This window comes from Poeciliopsis prolifica, unplaced genomic scaffold (assembly GCF_027474105.1).
Source record: "Poeciliopsis prolifica strain line A6 unplaced genomic scaffold, Auburn_PproV2 SCAFFOLD009, whole genome shotgun sequence".
Classification (NCBI taxonomy): domain Eukaryota; kingdom Metazoa; phylum Chordata; class Actinopteri; order Cyprinodontiformes; family Poeciliidae; genus Poeciliopsis; species Poeciliopsis prolifica.
The window spans coordinates 9,241,839-9,259,916 of record NW_026562384.1 but is presented as its reverse complement, the minus strand read 5'-3'; the positions used below and the strand labels follow the sequence as shown (position 1 = coordinate 9,259,916).

Genomic DNA, 18,078 nt, shown 5'->3' with positions numbered 1-18,078 from the left:
TTAAAGACACAAATAGATCCATAGAATATTTTAATTACTGTTTATTTGCCCCGTCTTGATTTGTTTTCTCTTTACTCTTACAGAGCGGTTGCTATAATGTCAACACATCATTGGTTTGTGCCTTTTGTCAAATGAAATTGATTATGTTGATGTATTTCATGTAAAAAATAAAAAATAAAATAGCGATGGCTATTTCACTTCTCCGGGGAACTAATTTCCAGCGCTTCAAAAAGGTTCATTGAGTTCCTTCCTGTGTTGTAAGAGGGCGTCAACGACTCTGTGAAAGAAGAAAAAGTCGCCGTTTGTGATTGGTCAGCGCTGGGAATGACAATCAAATGTAACCAATCAGATGGCTCCTTTGCATAAATGCATTTTCCCCCCCTTTGCCGCTTCTAAAAAACCAACCACGAGTTGTCGTCGTGTGGGAGAATCCATCTTGAAGAGAGCTCCTCGGCCGTACGACCAGTAAGTACACCTTCGTTTCTCTCCTAACATGCTTGTATTTGATATTGACAGATGCCGCATAGTTTGTTGTGTATTTTCTTCGAACTGTTCAATGTTTTCGAGCGCAGTGAAATAAATGCTGCAGCGCAATAACGGCCTACGTTTCGCGCAGCTCGGCCTCGGACTTACGTAATTGCGAATTTCAATTCAGACTTTATCAGTATGATTCAGGAGGTTTTCTAATCTTTGCTGCCAGATGGGTAGCGCTGCAGATAGTAGGTGGTTGCTCTTTAAAGTACCAAAAAGAGCCATTAAAATGTCAGCCAGTCTTCCTGTGTGAGTGCGTGAAGCGCAGTGTCGCCGGTCAAAATGGTGGGAAAAGCGTAAATTGGCATCTAGTAAATGGCGAAGCGCACAAGGGCTGAGTGTTTGTGAAAGCGTCGCTTATGAAAGCGACTCATCGCGAGCCGTCTCTGTGCTTCCCAGGCGTAGAAGTTCAAAATGTCTGAGGCAGAGCAGCAGTACATGGAGACGTCGGAAAACGGCCACGAAGCGGAGGACGATTTTAACGGAGGAGGAAACGACGGCGGCGCCGAGAATGACTGCGGACAAGGTGCGGAGACCGATCCGGACGGCAGCTCGCAGGACGGCGGCCAGATCGACGCCAGCAAGGGCGAAGAAGACGCTGGGTGAGTTTAGGTCGACATTTTAGGGGGTTTCCAGCTTAAAAGGTAGCCATAATAAGCACTGTTGCTTTACTACTATGCTTCTTTGTTCAGCCGGCCTTTTGTTGGCGCCATGTGCCGAGTGGAGGGAGGGGGATGGGCGTCACAGCAGAGATTAAACCATTCAATACTAGCTGATGAAAGATTACAGCTACATGTCTGATATTCTGCAAAACTCCAAACTTTTAATTTATCGAAGCGTTGTCGTAAACGTCCTCTAAAGCTTCGTCTAAGTATGCCCCCTCCCCCATGTGTTGCTGGATCAACAGATGTGCTGGAACATGGTGTACATAATGTATATTTTTCCCCGCCCCCTTTTCCTAGGACAATTCCTGCATAATAATTTTCACAGGAATTTTTGTGTAGTAGTTTACGCAAAAATTTAAGAATTTTTGTGTAAATTATTAAACGAAAAGGGTCAAAACGTGAGAACGGTTTATCAAGAAAGTTTTAATATCGGAGATAAGTAAATAAAACAATCTATTTTTGTGTAAAACAATGAGAGAAGTTTCGCTTCTCCTTATTAAATGTTCTGTTGACTGTCACTAACCAAGTTTAATTCTGTTAGCCACACCCAGGCCTTATTAATGCCAGGATGGTGGTTTAGGAAATTACTTAAATTAGCATACTAAATCTGAACATCACTAACTTAAACACAGGGGGACAAAAGAACCCAAAGCAATGTCCAAAGCACTGAAAGCTTCACTTGCCTCGCAACACGAGAGATAAATGGCATCCACAAGATCTTGTTACCCAAAAGACATATTTATGATTTAGGATGTTCGGCAGAGTGACTAAACTAAAGAGAAACTGAAAGTTGTGCGTCACATCTGTTGTAGACATAAGCACATAGAATTTCAGGAATGGATCTTTCTGCCAAACGTGGTGGTGGTCGTGTGATGGGCTGGAGCTACTTTGGTGCTTCTTAACTGGAAGGAATTGCCATAATTTATGAATAAATAAATTATGTATTTTAATAAAACACTTGGTTAGAAAAACAGCCATTGGTTTGGTTCAATACTTTGGTTACACAGTGAGCCAATTACCTTAGGCAGACCTGCAAGCCTTCCCCTGAAAGGCTCAAATTACACTAAATGAAGGGGTTAAGGTGTCCTAATCAAAGTATGGATTTAAATCTACAAATTAGATGTCAACTTCCTAACAAAATAAAATCATGTTGGATGATAATATTAGCATCCAGGCTGAAAATGCACAATTAAATATTGAAGTGAAAAGTTATTTATACTTTTTAAATAAGTATTAATAAATGATGTATACTCGTATAAATATATACACTTCTATTTACACTGTTTTCAGTGTAATGTCAACCATGCAGAGTAGAATGAATGGGGAAGAAATGTTCATTTCCTGGCTAATTTGATGATCTTTAGTGGAAAGGTAAAGTGACCGAAAGCTTATGCAGACCTGTAATCTGGTCTGCCTAAATGTTTGACAAATTTGACCTCTTATTTATTTTGTGGAAATGTGGTCCAAGTTTTTAGCCAAATCCTCTATTCACTGTAATTCTCACTGTGCATTTGGCTAACTATGTTTGTATTTTATTTTGTTTTCAGCAAAATGTTTGTTGGCGGGCTAAGCTGGGACACAAGCAAAAAGGATCTGAAGGATTACTTCTCAAAGTTTGGAGAGGTGACAGACTGCACTATTAAGATGGACCAGCAGACGGGTCGGTCAAGGGGATTTGGCTTCATTCTCTTTAAGGACTCGGCGAGTGTAGACAAGGTAAGGAAGGACACAAGATGAGTTCCATTAGAATTAATGTAAGACTTTCTAGAATCACTGATTTAAATTCAACACCTACCTCAATTATAAAAACACTTTAACTTTGTGTTTTTAATCTGGCATGACTCCATTGCTTCTATATTAGTGTTATTTAACTTAAACACCTTTAAATGCAAGTGGGGAAACCACAAAATGAATTTTGATAACTAGCTGTTCAAATGTACGAAGTAAATAAAGCTGTTGATGGCAGACAGTATAACACACACCTGTTGATTTATATTGCCTTAAAAATATTCAAATGAGCCAATTCCAGAAACAGATTATTTGTTATAGGGAGGGGGGATCATTATAAATCTAAAATACAAGCAATGTTCTTATTGGAAGTGTTTGTATGATTTCCATGTGGCGGTTAATATCAAATGTTTGTCTTTTGCAGGTTCTTGAGCAGAAGGAGCACAGGTTAGACGGCAGACAGATTGACCCCAAGAGAGCTATGGCCATGAAGAAGGAGCCAGTAAAGAAAATCTTTGTTGGAGGCCTTAACCCGGACACCGCCAAGGAAGTCATCGAAGAATACTTCGGGACCTTTGGAGAGGTACAACAAGCATTCTATTGACTTCAGATGGTTGAGAATGTAAGCAAGCATGAAATTGCTGGTTGTTTCACAAAGTATTTTTTGGGTTTTTTTGTAGATTGAGACAATTGAACTTCCACAAGATCCAAAGACTGAGAAGAGGAGAGGATTTGTATTTATTACGTATAAAGAGGAGCCTTCTGTCAAGAAAGTTATGGAGAAGAAGTATCATACCGTCGGTGGAAGCAAGGTAAAACCCTATGACAGATTACTGGTGATTGGTGTCAGGTGGCTACATTTCAAAAAATGTCCTTCCTCTCAAAAACCTGTGCTATTGTTTTTACAGTGTGAAATAAAAATTGCCCAGCCCAAAGAGGTCTACATGCAGCAGCAGTACGGTGCCCGGGGATACGGAGGCCGTGGCAGGGGACGTGGAGGTGAGGCATTCCATCACATTTGGCGAAACCTCGTTCTCTTTTCAGCTCCATCTGCTCTGAAACTGAGTTGTGACGAAGGCCTCACCTATTGTTTCTAGGCCAGGGCCAGAACTGGAATCAAGGATACAACAACTACTGGAACCAGGGATACAACCAGGGCTATGGTTATGGACAGCAGGGCTATGGATACGGTGGCTATGGCAACTATGACTACTCTGCTGGTTATTACGGCTATGGGGGTGGCTACGATTACAGTAAGCGATAAGTGCCCCCAGGGAAAGACACTGAATGAGAGAAACTTTATTTTCTTGGTCCTCCTTGTTGTACAGAAGAACTCAGTCCCTTTTTCTCTTGTCCTCCAGACCAGGGCAATACAAGCTATGGGAAAACTCCAAGACGTGGAGGCCACCAGAGTAGCTACAAGCCATACTGATCACACGTAGTGCAGGTATGCATTCTTGCATCATCCGTGGTAGTATGAGATCGTAGCTATAACCATTAGTGCCTTTTGGCCCCACAAAGAGCTCCATCTACACTAAATCCATTCAACCATTGTGGTGGGGTTATAGTAGGGCGTGATGAGGGGTCTGGGATCATTAAAGATGGATTCATTCCACCTGTCTGCCATCTTGAGATGCATCTCTACAAAGCCTACTTGATCAGTAAGGATTTGTGGTGGTCCAGAAAAGAAATGAGGACTGATCTGATCAGCTAGCAGCCGTGTCCCCCGCCCGCCCCCTTCCCGTCCCAAAATGTTTGTCATTCACTTTATTTGTCAAATTCATTCATGCACCTGTCTGTCTCTGTGTAACTGCATGCCACGCTCGGTTAAATCTCAGTAACGTAAAGCACCGTGTTTTTCCTCCTAAGGTCTAAAGTAAATAAGAAAGAGATCCATGGTCTGACCACAGCGAACATGGGCTCTGGCTTTTCCTTTGGAGTTGGCAGAAATTTGGACTCATGCTCCATTTGTACAGATCAAGTGAGGAACTGGGGAAGCAAATGTCACTTTTCCACTTTTTTTTTTTTTTTTTTTTTTATTTTATATTGTTTTGTGTCCATTTACATTTCCAGTGATGGAAGTGTTATTTTTACTGTACTTTTTGGTACCCTTTTTGAATCTAATGTATTGTATGGTTGTATTTTTACATGTCGACTGGAATTACAGACGAGCAGGAGCAAAGAGCTTTGAAAAGCTCTCAAATAAAACAATATTGCTTTTTTGTTCTGTGTGTTTCTAGATTTTTAGTTCTGTTCTCCCATGCTGAGTGTTGGAAATGAGTTGCATGGCTTCAGATATGGGGTGAAGTGATTTAAAAAGGGATTTACACTAATCAAAGGGTTCTTTAAAAGATGCCAAGTGAGTGCTTTCGGGGGCTTGTAGAAAACAACCAGCATTTATTTCGTTTTTGTTTTATTTCTTTGGGTTTTTTTGCTTTTAAGAAAGTTTCTCCCCACCATGTCTGCAATTTTTAAGTGGCTTTATTAGTGTTATTCAACTTGAACGCAAGCCTGTTATAATGTAAGAGGGTAACTCCTCTGTCACTGGATACTCATTCCTCTAGTGTCTTGGGCAAATTGATAGAAATAAAAATTTGGTTTATATTACACATGGATCTTTTGGTTATTTTTTTGTAAAGTTAATGTTAAATGTCCTGTTTAATGTACTGTTAAAGGTAGATTGGCTTGCATGTTTTGCTTCGAGTAATGACATCTCCTTGGATTCCCGTTTGAGGAGATGTGGCAGAGGGCTTCTCTACCTGTTAATACCCAACCGCACTTAATGTGAACCTGGAACACTTGAGCTTTTGTAACAATGTATCCATCAGTTAAAGATGGTCTGGTAAGTGCTTAACTGGGCCTACTGTGTATTGATATGTTTTGGATACGTATGATGAAGCTGCATTATTTAAATTATGGCTGCTGTGGGCAAGAGAACAGGCAATGTGATAAAGAATTTAAACTTTTATTTCCATGATTTAGTTGACATTTTTCATTTACTTTAGAAAAAGGTTATATGATAAGGTAAAGATACTGATCACATGCTCTGCAAAAATCTATACCATGAATTTGACGCTGAGCACCCAAAACAATATTTTACCATGAAAATGTAGCTTCAAGAGAACTCAACGCCCAAATCCTTTACAATGTATTTCGATTGGGTTTTGACCCACATTTTATACTTGATGTACCAGAAAAGTCTTGAAGTCCCACAGCAGTCAGTGTTTTAGGGGGAAATGCCACCTCTGAAATGACCTGAAAGCCTGTCACATCTGCAGCAGCCTGAAGTGTGGATAATCTCTACCTCTGAACAACTTCATGAATGTGACATCTTGACAATGTTGAATGCAATTAAAGGTTTTCTACAGGTTTGGCAAACTTTTAGATGTCTTCATTTTCCAGTTTGAGATTCTTGGCCTCCATGTCTGCGAAGAGGAAAACCAATATGTCACTTATAGCAGATCAATTTATTCTGAAGGCTTTCTTTCCCCCTGTGTTAACATTACTGGTAAATAAGTATCTCAAGTAGATATCAGTGAAATTTCATTAAAATGGTAAATCCAGCAATACAGTTCAACTTCAGTTAATTTCAATGATGGGACACAGGCTGATACCCTTCATGCTACATGACATTGATTCAGTAATCCATGCAGAAAGATATATTCTACGTTTTAGGAAAATGCTGTAAAGTATGCAGTTAGCCTGTTTGCTAACCTTCAGTAAATTAGCTGTTGGTTTACATAACATGTTTACTGCTAATGTAAAAGTGGAGCTTGTGCTACAAACCTGTGAGGATGCGGTCAATGCACTGAACAACCAGCTCTGAGTCTTCTATACTGAAGCACATGGGAGGCTTAAACTTCAGGACATTTTCCCAGGGGCCATCTGTGCTAACACAAATTCGATCTTCTTCCTTTAACCTGGTATAAAGAAGACATCAAATGACTAGGATGAAGGTTAAAATACAACAGCACAATCAGCTCTTTGTTGGTCTTCCTTTTATACTCAGGAGAATTCAGAAAAATCAATTTGTAATTTCTACTTTTCGATTTGTTAAATCAGTTTTCCACAGTTCAACTTATGACGCTTTCCTTGTCATTGTTTACAAAAAAAAAAACTGTCAAAACAAAATTATAAAGTAATTGTGCTAGTTATTAAGCACAATAATTGGCACACTCCATTTAGTTCTCCAACTTTCACCTGAAACATGTTTTAAGTAGTGAGCCATTTATCAGGTACATGGAGGAGAGCATCATCCCATACCTCTTTACCACCCACGCTGCAGTTTTAGTGGCAGGAGTTTTAGTTTGTCTGTCTGTAACCAGCTCGAGTCCAACAAAAAAACCAACCCCGCTAAAAGTAAGAAAGCAGAAACAGATGTTTTCAAAAAATAGCTTTTGTAACTTCAATTTGAAGTGATAATTGTACCGTTGGTACTTTGCAACAGCTTTATGGTATGAAATGTAAACCAAGCATTGTAGAACTAAATGTGCTTTATTAGTCGTAGAGGACATTTTATTGTTGTATGTATAAACAGTGAGAAAATGGAAGAATATGCACCCTCACCGGACATCTCCAATTGTTTCATGTCTTTGTTGTAGATTTTTTAGCAGATCTTTGAGATGTGCTCCCACCCTTATGGCATTTCCTCTTAGATCTTCCTTCTCAATTACATCAAGAAGTGCCAAGCCAATGGCACATGACACTGGATTGCCTCCAAACTGCATTACAAAAGAAAAAATTCATAAAATCAATACAAAGCTCTTTCAAATAGGAATAAACACAACCTAAAAGGACATATTCATCTGACATCTGTAAGGAAATCGGTCTTAAAAGCATCTATGTTTCTTTCTACAAATGTAAGTTAGTAAGATGGTTGTCGCTATAATATTTCCGAATGATCACCGTATTGAAGTACTCCACTCCATTAGCAGTGAAAGCTCCGGCTATCTCCGCAGTAGTTGCCACACATGCCAGAGGATGACCGTTACCCATCGGCTTCCCCATGGTCACAATATCTGGGCAGAAATTCTCTCCCTGAAGCTGAAAAGCCCAAAAATGAGTCCCAGTTCGTCCAAAACCTGTCTGAACTTCGTCTGCAACAAATACTCCACCAGCGGAGCGCACATATCTGTGGAGGGTAAAAGTACAGAGTCACCATCCTATCTAGACTGGGGCAAAGAAACGTCAGCAAGTAGATCCGTACTGACTCTGCGACTTTAGAGAAGTATCCCTGGGGCAAGATGATTTGTCCCCCAACACTGGGTAAGGACTCGGCAAAGAAGGCTGCAATCTAAGGTAGAAAGAGTAATAAACATAACATAAAGGGTATGTATGTGTGTTGTTCACAATATTGCCTATTTTACCACTGAAACATAAAGAGGGACTAAAATGTACCTTTCGACCTTTTTTATTGATCTCCTCTATCAAGTGTTTCACTGTATCAGCATAAGCTTGGCCTGGACTGGGATGCTCCTCTCTATATATGCCTCTGTAGGTGTCAGGTAAGGGAGCCTGGGAGGACAAATTGCAATATTTCAGACAAGCAGAAATACAATGTTTTTCTTTTACAGTTTGCATACTAAGAGTTGTATATATTTACACACCACATGAACCCATTCTTTCTGTCCTGCCAGTTTCCGGAACTTGTAAGGACTAATGTCGATGAGTGACTTTAGATGCCCATGGTATGCACTGGTGTGGAAGGAATGTTTATTATATTCAAAAGGTGTGTTTTTTTTTTCTGTAATATGTTGCTCAGGAGTTGAGATTCTTACTGATCTAGCACTACGACGTCCTCATGTTGGGTGTACTGCTCTGCCAGGCGGAGGGCCAGATCGTTGGCCTCTGACCTGTCAGAGAAGCAAATTTGATCACTGACATGTCCCTTAGGGAATGTGACTCCTCGAAGCTTCAGACAGATTTCTTACCCAGAGTTCACAAAATAGAAGACAGACAGTTTCTTGGGCAAGGTAGCTGCCAGGCGATCTGCATACAGGACTATGTTGTCATGGAGAAAGCGTGTATTTGCATTCAGGAGGTCCATTTGAGCCGTAGCAGCCTTTGTTATAGCGGGGTGACAATGTCCCACTGCAGGAAACACAATTCATTTGTTCACATCTTTTTTTTTTTCTTTAAAAGCTTCAACGATAATTTATCTACTGTGACTTTATGTGTGCATAATTAAGAAGTAGAATGAAGAGAATAAGTAGTTTTCAGGGGACAGAGCTGTTTTTGTTTTACTTTTACAAAAAATAAAATATGAAAATTGCACCATACATTTTATATTTAGAACCCTTTAGTCCACAAGTCTGTGAATGAGGAAATACTTTTGACAGATTTTTTTAAAAAAATGACAGTAGAGGCACTTCCTGCCACCAGGTGACAGTAGTGCAACGTGTATAGAAAAGATCAACATACAGAAACTTGAAACTTTACCATGCTGGACGTTACTGATGCAATCCAGATAGCGTTTGCCATTTTCATCAAACAGATACTGTCCTCTGGCTTTGACTATCTTCACAGGGGCTTCTGAATAGAAGAGTCTGCACGACTGGCTATGATTAAAGAAGCACAAGTCGGCGGTGAGCTGCGTAGAATATTACCCATCAATGAATTAAAACATTAAGAGCTTTGATTTTACATACCCAATTAACCGCTGCCTCATTTCGAGGGTTTCTTCTTTCCTGAATATTTCCTCAGCCATGTCTCCTCTTGTTTCGTCAGTTTAACTCACACAAAGCTACAACTGAAGCACTGAACGGTTGGCTACATGCCCACGGCTACCACTCATTTCATTAAACCATTTAACAAAACATTTTGCCATCGCCACTGGTGTGCAAAGTCAAAACAACCACCGCACATGCGCAGATGCCCAGTTGGTGTTTTAAGTTAACCCGGTTTTGACAAATGTATGTTTTTACGAACAAATTCTTGTAAGCTAATTAAAAAGAATGTTTGTGTTGCTACTTTTTCTTTTTAATAGCATACAAGAAAGGAGAGAGACTTTGAGTAAGTTTTTAAAAAATGGTTCTGTACCTTTAATTCGAACGGTACAACTGTGAGTAGTAAGGGACAGCCGTGAAAAAACGCTGTAGCATACTACACTACTTTTATTATGTTACTGTAAAAACACCAACGTATAATCAGAATAATCATGTGCTACATTTTGCTTCATCAGTTTGCTAAAAGTCATTTTGGTAAAACGTCGTCCTCAGACGTTCTTTTGCGTTGGTATCGCCCAAAGGCTATAAATACTCTGCGACTCAGTTGCTCGCTTGGCCGTGCGAGTTTCGGTTGCTAAGGAACCACAGAAAGCAGGTAATGCATCAGGTCAGCTGTAGCGTGCTAGCTCTTAGAGCGGCTGCGTGACCGAGATATGAGCCGGTAAATTTAGGAACAGCGTGTTTTCACAGTCTTGGTAAACTATGTCAGCGAATGAACGGTTCTCTGTTGGCAGTAAGTGGTTGAGCTGGAAGAAGTGACACCAGCCATTGAAGTTGGCACACTTGTTATCCTATAAGCTTGCTAACGTAACCGGCTAATAACTTGATGTCTCACGGTCTGCATCGTGTTAAGCTAGCTTGCTCCCCAGCTACAGCGTGTAGTAGATTTACCCAGAACAAAATCTTATCAACTGGATAAAATATTTACTGCAGTTAGTATCAGATATCGATTTTAGCAATTTTCTTAAGAAATGAGCGACCTGCGCCAGCACGTTAAAAAGCTCATAGCTTTGGATATTGCAGAACACCCAAATTACATTTTCGCATGAAGTCTCTTTTAAATTCTAATATTCATCTATCACGATTTTAAGCACACGCTGTTGTTATCAAGTGTATATTCAAACTTGCTAATCTAATGAATTGTGTGCTAACTTTGAATTAGCTGACGATTGCTTGCAGCAATGTCTTTTTTTTATATAGTTCCCCCCCACCCCCAGAGCTGTTGCCACATGATTAGGTCTGGTGAAACCTTTTGACTTGTGGCATGTGAAACCAGGCTAGCAAGGTAGCACCTAGGTTTGTCATGAGATGGCAGTAATTTGGAGGCCAAATTACAAAGTCAGCAGTCTTGTAAAGTTTCATTAGCCGTGAATGTCACTGAATGATTTAATTATGACTATGGAAGTTTCAAGTATTTACACAGAAACGGTTTATTCTGTCTCTGTTGGCACTAGTTTAGGCACTAAATGTACTTTAGCCTTTGCACTCTTAAACACCAGGGCAAATGCTACAAGGCCATTCTTTATTTCAATTCAACTGCCATATTGTATTTTTTATTTACTTTTAGTTTGAGAAGTTGCTTGAAGATTTGTCGCATTTCTGTTCTTGTGCCAACATAGGTTAATCTTTAGGAAAAGAAGTTGATTCATTGACACTCAGTGGTTTAAAACTTGCACAAAAAGGTGACATGGAAGGAATGTGCTACTGAATAGGAAGCACAGTCCCTCGTGGCCTACTGATTTCGCCTTGTTTTTTTTTTCAGTTTTAAGTGCATCTGTGCCACCTAGTCAGTTTTTCCTCCTTGCCTTGCAGAGATACTATGACATATTTTGAACCTCTGTCCCATTCATTTTCTACACACTTCCCCCCTCATCCTTTCCTTTTTTTGGATTCTCCCTCCCCCTTCCAATCTCTGGAGCACCCACAACTCTTGGAAGTAATTGAAGCTTATCAGATCTAACCAACATGACCAGCCTTTACATCATACCTTAGTTTTTCCACTTTTTACTCATTCTTAAATATCACTATTTTGAGTTCCTTGTTTTCTTTCTTTTGTTTTAATGGGCGTGCACGCTTTCTTTGATGGAATGTGAATTACTTCTTTGTTCAGGGCCTCCTTATGTCCCCGTGTGCTCTCTGCCTTTGTGAACATGAACTTCTCCCTTTCATATGTGATGTGAATGACGCAGCTCAGAGATCCCAGCTTAGATGTTGTGCAGAAATATGCATTCGACATTCATGCATTCTGTTCCTCTCTGTGTGGGTTTATTAAGATATTAATTGCACCTTCTCTGTTGTTACTGTTTTGGTTAATGATTGTTTCAATCTATAATTCTCTGTCCCTTCAGGTGGCCTAGACATGAGAATGGTATAGTTAGAAGGCTGGTCAGTCTGGCTGGTTGAGGTGTGGAGGGGACACCACAGACCACGCCAGAGTCCTGACTGAATAAAATTTTTAAAAAATCACTACCCTCGGTGGATCTGCCGTCTCCATGCATCTTCTTGGACTGCAATTATGGTTACACTTATCACAGAGCAGCTCTGTAAGCAGAGTTTAGAGGAACCTTATCACAAGGCTTTCACATTCAATGCCAGTGTGGTAAGTTGAGAAATAATAATGAACTGAAATGGCTTTGATGCAATTTAGTTGGGTGTTTGTTTTTAAAGTTAAGTTGTTGCATTTGTTGCAGTCTTTGCCTGCAGTGGGCTCAAGTCCATCCATTTCATGGAGTTCTGGCAAAACAACACAAGGTAAATAAGAACAATGTAGAAGATATGCTTTGGCTGTTATGGTCACCAGTCTTATATCTTTCTTTTCTCACTATTAGAAGCCAGCTCAGACACACACCAGTCATGCAAAACACATGTTTTGGCTGACTCGTGTGATCCTTGGCCCCGCTCGTGCTCTGGAGAGCCACTCCAGGGACCAGAGGTTTCTCTTACAAACAAATCCTTCCAAAGTTCACCCCCGCCACCTCCAAAACGCCACTGCCGCTCCCTCTCTGTTCCAGAGGACCTGTCCCAGTGCCGCTCCACTTGGCACCCAAGCGCATCAAAGGTCTGGACTCCGGTTAAACGGGGCTGCCACAGTCAAGGAGCATCTAGTTCAGGCTCTGGAGCCAGTTCTTTGCTTCTTTGTGGTCCCAGTTCTTCCTTCACCTCCTCCTCTTTACACTCGTCTAGCCCTAACTTCTTTAGTTTAGCACTGTCTTCTGACTCTTCCTTGTCCTGTGGCTTCCCATGGGATCCCTGTGACACCTTGAAAGGTGCTTGCTCTGCCTCGCTTGCTACACCTTCCTCTTGCTCCTCTTCGCCAGCTCCTCTGGTTTCTCATTCTATCCTGCACCGTCGCTTCTCCCTTTCCCCCGTGCACATTCAGATCGCTTCTGTGGCGTCCTTGCACCTTCAGCCTTCCCCAGCTCATGCTCTGGCACACAGCTTTTCTGGCCCAGAGCATCCTTCCCTGTGTCCATCTCCCACTTCAGCTTGCAGTACTCCATCCTGCTCTCGGCGGGACTTGCACCCCGCACTGCCACGGTGCCACTCGCAGCCCTGCGACATGCGCAAACCCCGGCTGAAGAGGCGCCATGACCCGGATGTCCTTCCTTGCTCCCGGCCAGGGCTGGACTTCAGCAAAATGACGCAGGTGAGAAAAGCAGGGACGCTCCTGAAAGATTGTTTTGTCAGCTTCTTTCTCTTCTTTCTCAATTGGGAGCACAGTGGGTTTTGCATGGTTGAGGTCAATTTTACACACTTTAATGTTTTTGGGGATTTCACTTGACATCAATACAAAGTAGCGCTTAATTGTGAAGCAGATTTATTTATTTTAGCTAATCCGAAAGGTGTGATGCGTGTACTTACGATACTTTGTGGTACTATTGTGAAAGCGATAAAGAACAATTTATTACTCTGTTTTTAGGAAACTTCACAGCTGTGACTGCAGGTCACAGGTATCATAGTCTCACAAACACTGCCCTCGAAAAACAATCCATTTGTAATATGCTTCTCTAGGACATGAGTCATATAAAGATATGTGATTTGTATCACTAAACTGCACACAGTAACTGTTAATCGACCCCTAGTCTCTCATTCATAACCTATAAATTGTGATAAATATCATTTTTGAACTGTTTATGAAAGATAATTTTTTATGGAAATTTTTTTTTTCTCCTGGGAATTTAGAACTTTTGGGACTCCATAGTACCCAGATCAATGGCTGATTTGTTGAGTGAAATAAAATAAAGCCGTATGCAATTTGACAACATTCAAGAGGAAAATATATTTGGGTTATTTTCTGTTAAATAACCTGTACACCAGTCCAAAAGATGAGTTAGTGTACATGTTTTATGTGTTAGGCACAGAGAGGGAGTGTGTAATTTAAGCTCATATTAGGCCTTTGTCAAAGTGCTGACTGAAAAATTTCAGATTGGAAATGCTGGGCTCCAATCAAAATCCTATAGTCTCTAAGCAATCCATTTCTAAAGAAAGAAAGGGGAAAAAAATAAAACCCGCTGACAATGCATCGCCCAGCGATCTGTCTGGGCCTGTTCTAGTCAGAAGCGTTGATGCTTTTTAAACTATGACTGACATCCAGTAATCTGCACACCCTGCGTGCCACCACCTTGTTTCTCACAGGGACGCTGTGGCTCACAGGGGTATTATTTTCTCTCTCACCTGATGGACAATGCTTTATAGGTTTACTGTTGCACCAAATGTTCTTGATCAAATAGCGCTTCAGCAAAACTCGTGAAATTATTTTACAACCCAACCGTGGTTTAAACGTCTTGACTATATGCCGGACTTATTTTTGGTCTTCTTTGGTCCTCATAGAACAACATTTAAACGTACAGGCTTTTTAGTTTTCTGCTGTTCACCTCTATTTGTGAGAATTTGTCTGGTAATTTTTGTAAACCTTCCTTCTCCTGTGCAGATGGGTAATTACGAGAGCCTGGTGGGTGGAACAGGTGGTGGCATATTTCCAGTGTCTTCTCAATCAGAGCAGCGCTCGGCCTTCTCCCCTGCTGAATTCCTGGGAAGAACCAGTATCGGTCCACTGAGTGAAAGTGAAGAGGAGGAGGAGGAAGAAGAGTGTAAAATAACTGTTTTATCTGTTGGAAAAAATGATATTTTTGAAAGAGACTGTTCAGATTTGGACTTGAGCCTCATAGAAGAAAACTGACCATTATTCGGTGCTTACAGTAACTACTGTGTTCATAACCATGTAAAGCACACATGTTGGCTTCTGGCAGAGCCTTTTGGGAACAACCTACTCTTACTGTCCTGAGTTAATGATTAAGAGCTGGGGAAGTTGGAGCCAATTTCCAGTTAGATTGCAGTGATTGTGTCAACTCACTTCTCAAACTTTAACAAAAAAACAAACCAAACAAAAAAAAACAAAACATTAGTGCCTGCCTGTTCAGCCCTACTTATGGGAAAAGCGCATGAGCAAAGACGCAGTTTTTCATGTGAGCAGCACACTTAACCATTTTGAATCAACATGAGTCTTAATGTGATTCACCACATCTCAGTCGTCTTTCACAGCCTGATGGACGCTGCACATGGAAGTGAACAAAAAATGTTCCGCTTGGATCTGAATGATGCGCACAAGCTGTTTTGACGTTATTATGTGCATAAAAGAAAAATCCATATCTTAGTGCTCTCCTGTATTAACACAGGAAACATTCCAGAATCCACTGTACCTTTTTTATTCCCTGCTAAAATGCATCGGTTTTCAGCTTGTGCTCTTAAAATATGTTTGCTACTTCAAAGGGAACTTTCTATTGTAATTGCTTAACTGATGAATAAGCAAGCACCCCTCATCAAGAGTAATAATGATTATGCTGTTAACTTAACCATGCCTTAAGCCTAAAATACAGAGTCCTTGGTGCTCTGGACCCCTTTTTTCACAGCCAGTTTATGGTCTGTTTGCACTGATTCAAATATCTCTGAATGCCTGGCACATAAACTACAATAGCTAACTGAATAACTGAATCAGTGCTGTAGGTGGACTCCCTGTGGCACTCCATAATGTACTGTACTGCGGTGAAAGTGAGTGCACGTTTCCCCACCAGTCCTGTGTGTATGTGACTAAGGCTTGGAGTAATGCAGATGATTTGGTGGCCTTTGAGAAATGATCTTTCATGTTTTCAGATGGGAAGAAAACTCCTCTTGCACAATGTATGTATGAATAAAATTTAATAATTTTTGGGGGGTTTTTCAAAGATTTTTTTGTGCATTTAGTTTTGTCTTCCAATCAGCCAGTAGAGCAGGAAAGATGGTAGAATATGATAATTTGTGCCATCTAGTGGCTAAATTAAGTCTCGTCCAGGGTCAGCCTTTAAATGTGTCCCTTCCTTGTGCTTGAATTAAATGGAAAAGCTGCCTCACTACTAGTGTGCAGTATGGCCCTACAGAGCTCTGCTGATGAGCTAATATTGGGTCCAGGTGTACTGAAGCAGAGAGATTTATAAAAGTTGCAGGAGCCTGGCCCTTGACAAGTGGAGTTTGAGACCACCGCTGGTAGTTTACAGATCCCCAAGTGTCTTTGAAGATGTGCTGCTTGTTTAATTTAATATTTGAAATCCACAATCCAAATTTAATATTTGAAACAGGATTTTTATCTCAGTTGATCAAAAGGCTGTGTTACTGACTGAGACCCTTGTGGATTGATCAGATTCTTACTTGAGAAAAAGAACCTGTTACTTTAATTTAGATTAAATTTGTTATTCCCACTTCTATTAAAAAAAAATAAAAAATAAATAAGTATTAGGTTCCAAACAGCTGAACTTGAGCTCATTGCAAAAAGGGAGATGTATGTTGTGGACGACCAAAGCAGCATCATTCTGTGCTCCATGAAGGCAAATAAAACTTAGGTCACTCCCGGAATTTCTATTGCTGGAGTGACCAAATGAAGGACTTTTAAGCGCAAGGATGGTATGGCAGAAAGACTTTGACGTTTTGGAAACCATAGTTATAAATTCCTTGGTACACTTTGATGCAGCTAACAAGCTATGCCAAGCATAAGTACAGAGGAGCATCGAGCAGGTTCAGTTTGTAGAGATGAGATTTAAAAAAAGACATTTTAAAATCAGAGCAACATAAAATTACAGAGGCAGTTTTGGGGGGGGAATGTAGCAATGGCCTTTTATTTCTGTGCTCAAGAATAGGAGATTTAGTGACTTGCATTTGTCTCAATCCACAGTTGTCTTGATGCCAGAAAAGCATGAAATAAACTTCACAGATGGATTTTTATCCATCTTCTATATATATATATATAAATTATTAATCCAATGTTTTGCTATGGCAGCAAAACACTGGCTTCCTAAACCTAAATAAGTTAATTTGAATGACAAGTATGTGTCAAACATGAATAACGTTAGAGAAATGAAATCTATTGTTTATACTACAGTACCTGGTTGCAGTAAACAAGAGGCAGAGTACCCTGGACAAGCACACAAAGACCAAAAGGATAAACAACTACTCATGCACGCATTCATATCTCGAGGCAATTTAGAGACCAGTCAACCTGAACGTCATCTTTTTGGACCGTGGGAGGAAGATGGAGTACAGGGAGAGTACTCAAACTCTATGTCGAAAGCTCTGAGGCCAGAAATGAGGCCAAGAGCTTCAGCTTCTACAAATGCCATGCAAGCAAGTTTATGATTACAAGACTAATAAATATAAAGCTATGTGTCAAAACATTTGTTCAGTTTAAATCCCTAATATCATTAAGCACCTTATTAAATATGCTTACTTATTTTATCTTTGCTATGCAGCAGAAACGTGCTAAATATAGAACAATATATACTGCTCAAAAAAATAAAGGGAACACTCAAACAACACAATATAACTCCAAGTAAATCAAACTTGTGTGAAATCAAACTGTCCACTTAGAAAGCAACACTGATTGACAATCAATATCACCTGCTGTTGTGCAAATGGAAGAGACAACAGGTGGAAATTATTTTCATATTTATTTCATTCATTTAGATCTAGGATGTGTTATTTGAGTGTTCCCTTTATTTTTTTTGAGCAGTGTATATTTCATATATCAATCTCTTGATCCTTATTAATTTTGAATGTTTGTGTCTTTTAGGTTTGGAACTGAAGCTAAAAGCTGAAGACTCATGTGCAACTTTGACACACTATACATATAACTTATGTATAGTTATATATATGTATATCCAAAATGTTAGCTTTTTTTTTTAACTTTCAAAAAGAAAATTCACATGCAGTCGTTTCAAATAGATATTGAAAATTATAACTGCCTACCTCTAGATTTACATAAAATTTACTCTAAAACTGGACAAAAACTAAAAACACTGCGACAAAAATGAATGCCACGATATACAAAAATTTAAAATTGGGACAAAATGAATATATATTTTTTAAAAAAAACAATTGCAGTCAGTTATTTATTATAAGAATGA

At 40.0% G+C, this 18,078-nt stretch overlaps 3 protein-coding genes across 10 annotated transcripts; 2 read left to right on the top strand and 1 right to left on the bottom strand.

Moving 5' to 3' along the window:
* The first annotated feature begins 359 nt into the window (after positions 1–359).
* Positions 360–5,531, top strand: LOC129362484 (heterogeneous nuclear ribonucleoprotein A/B-like). Its single transcript, XM_055034018.1, has 9 exons — positions 360–465; positions 931–1,133; positions 2,744–2,912; positions 3,349–3,507; positions 3,605–3,736; positions 3,833–3,923; positions 4,022–4,177; positions 4,286–4,371; positions 4,794–5,531. The coding sequence occupies exons 2-8, from the start codon at positions 946–948 to the stop codon at positions 4,354–4,356; spliced, it is 966 nt and encodes a 321-aa protein (XP_054889993.1). The 5' UTR covers positions 360–465; positions 931–945; the 3' UTR covers positions 4,357–4,371; positions 4,794–5,531.
* A 342-nt stretch (positions 5,532–5,873) lies between these two features.
* phykpl (5-phosphohydroxy-L-lysine phospho-lyase) lies at positions 5,874–9,817 on the bottom strand. Its single transcript, XM_055034013.1, has 12 exons — positions 9,572–9,817; positions 9,363–9,481; positions 8,855–9,014; positions 8,702–8,776; positions 8,531–8,618; positions 8,322–8,438; positions 8,135–8,217; positions 7,830–8,055; positions 7,491–7,645; positions 7,188–7,277; positions 6,711–6,844; positions 5,874–6,349 (listed from the first exon to the last, which is right to left on the bottom strand). Exons 1-12 carry the CDS (start codon positions 9,628–9,630, stop codon positions 6,306–6,308), a joined length of 1,350 nt encoding a protein of 449 aa, XP_054889988.1. The 5' UTR covers positions 9,631–9,817; the 3' UTR covers positions 5,874–6,305.
* LOC129362478 (protein FAM53C-like) lies at positions 9,429–18,005 on the top strand. 8 transcript variants are annotated; one of them, XM_055034008.1, is made up of 7 exons: positions 10,075–10,244; positions 11,760–11,908; positions 11,998–12,248; positions 12,340–12,400; positions 12,478–13,295; positions 14,580–14,739; positions 17,058–18,005. In XM_055034008.1, exons 3-7 carry the CDS (start codon positions 12,165–12,167, stop codon positions 17,309–17,311), a joined length of 1,377 nt encoding a protein of 458 aa, XP_054889983.1. In that variant the 5' UTR covers positions 10,075–10,244; positions 11,760–11,908; positions 11,998–12,164; the 3' UTR covers positions 17,312–18,005. The 8 variants fall into 8 exon arrangements, with proteins under 8 accessions (XP_054889986.1, XP_054889983.1, XP_054889980.1 ...); XM_055034009.1 differs by lacking the exon at positions 10,075–10,244 and adding an exon at positions 10,247–10,310; XM_055034004.1 differs by lacking the exon at positions 10,075–10,244 and adding an exon at positions 10,278–10,382.
* The last annotated feature ends 73 nt before the right edge of the window (positions 18,006–18,078 follow it).

Bases quoted from the DNA above. Each gene is read 5' to 3' on its own strand.
- LOC129362484 (XM_055034018.1), top strand. From the start codon at position 946: ATGTCTGAGGCAGAGCAGCAGTACATGGAGACGTCGGAAAACGGCCAC. The intron at 2,913-3,348 runs GTAAGGAAGGAC...TGTCTTTTGCAG, and splicing joins ACTCGGCGAGTGTAGACAAG to GTTCTTGAGCAGAAGGAGCA. The intron at 3,737-3,832 runs GTAAAACCCTAT...TTGTTTTTACAG, and splicing joins ATACCGTCGGTGGAAGCAAG to TGTGAAATAAAAATTGCCCA.
- phykpl (XM_055034013.1), bottom strand. From the start codon at position 9,630: ATGGCTGAGGAAATATTCAGGAAAGAAGAAACCCTCGAAATGAGGCAG. The intron at 8,777-8,854 runs GTAAGAAATCTG...CTTCTCTGACAG, and splicing joins TTCTATTTTGTGAACTCTGG to GTCAGAGGCCAACGATCTGG. The intron at 8,056-8,134 runs GTCAGTACGGAT...TACCCTCCACAG, and splicing joins TACTTCTCTAAAGTCGCAGA to ATATGTGCGCTCCGCTGGTG.
- LOC129362478 (XM_055034011.1), top strand. From the start codon at position 12,165: ATGGTTACACTTATCACAGAGCAGCTCTGTAAGCAGAGTTTAGAGGAA. The intron at 13,296-14,579 runs GTGAGAAAAGCA...TCTCCTGTGCAG, and splicing joins ACTTCAGCAAAATGACGCAG to ATGGGTAATTACGAGAGCCT. The intron at 14,740-17,057 runs GTAAAATAACTG...TTTATACTACAG, and splicing joins GGAGGAGGAGGAAGAAGAGT to TACCTGGTTGCAGTAAACAA.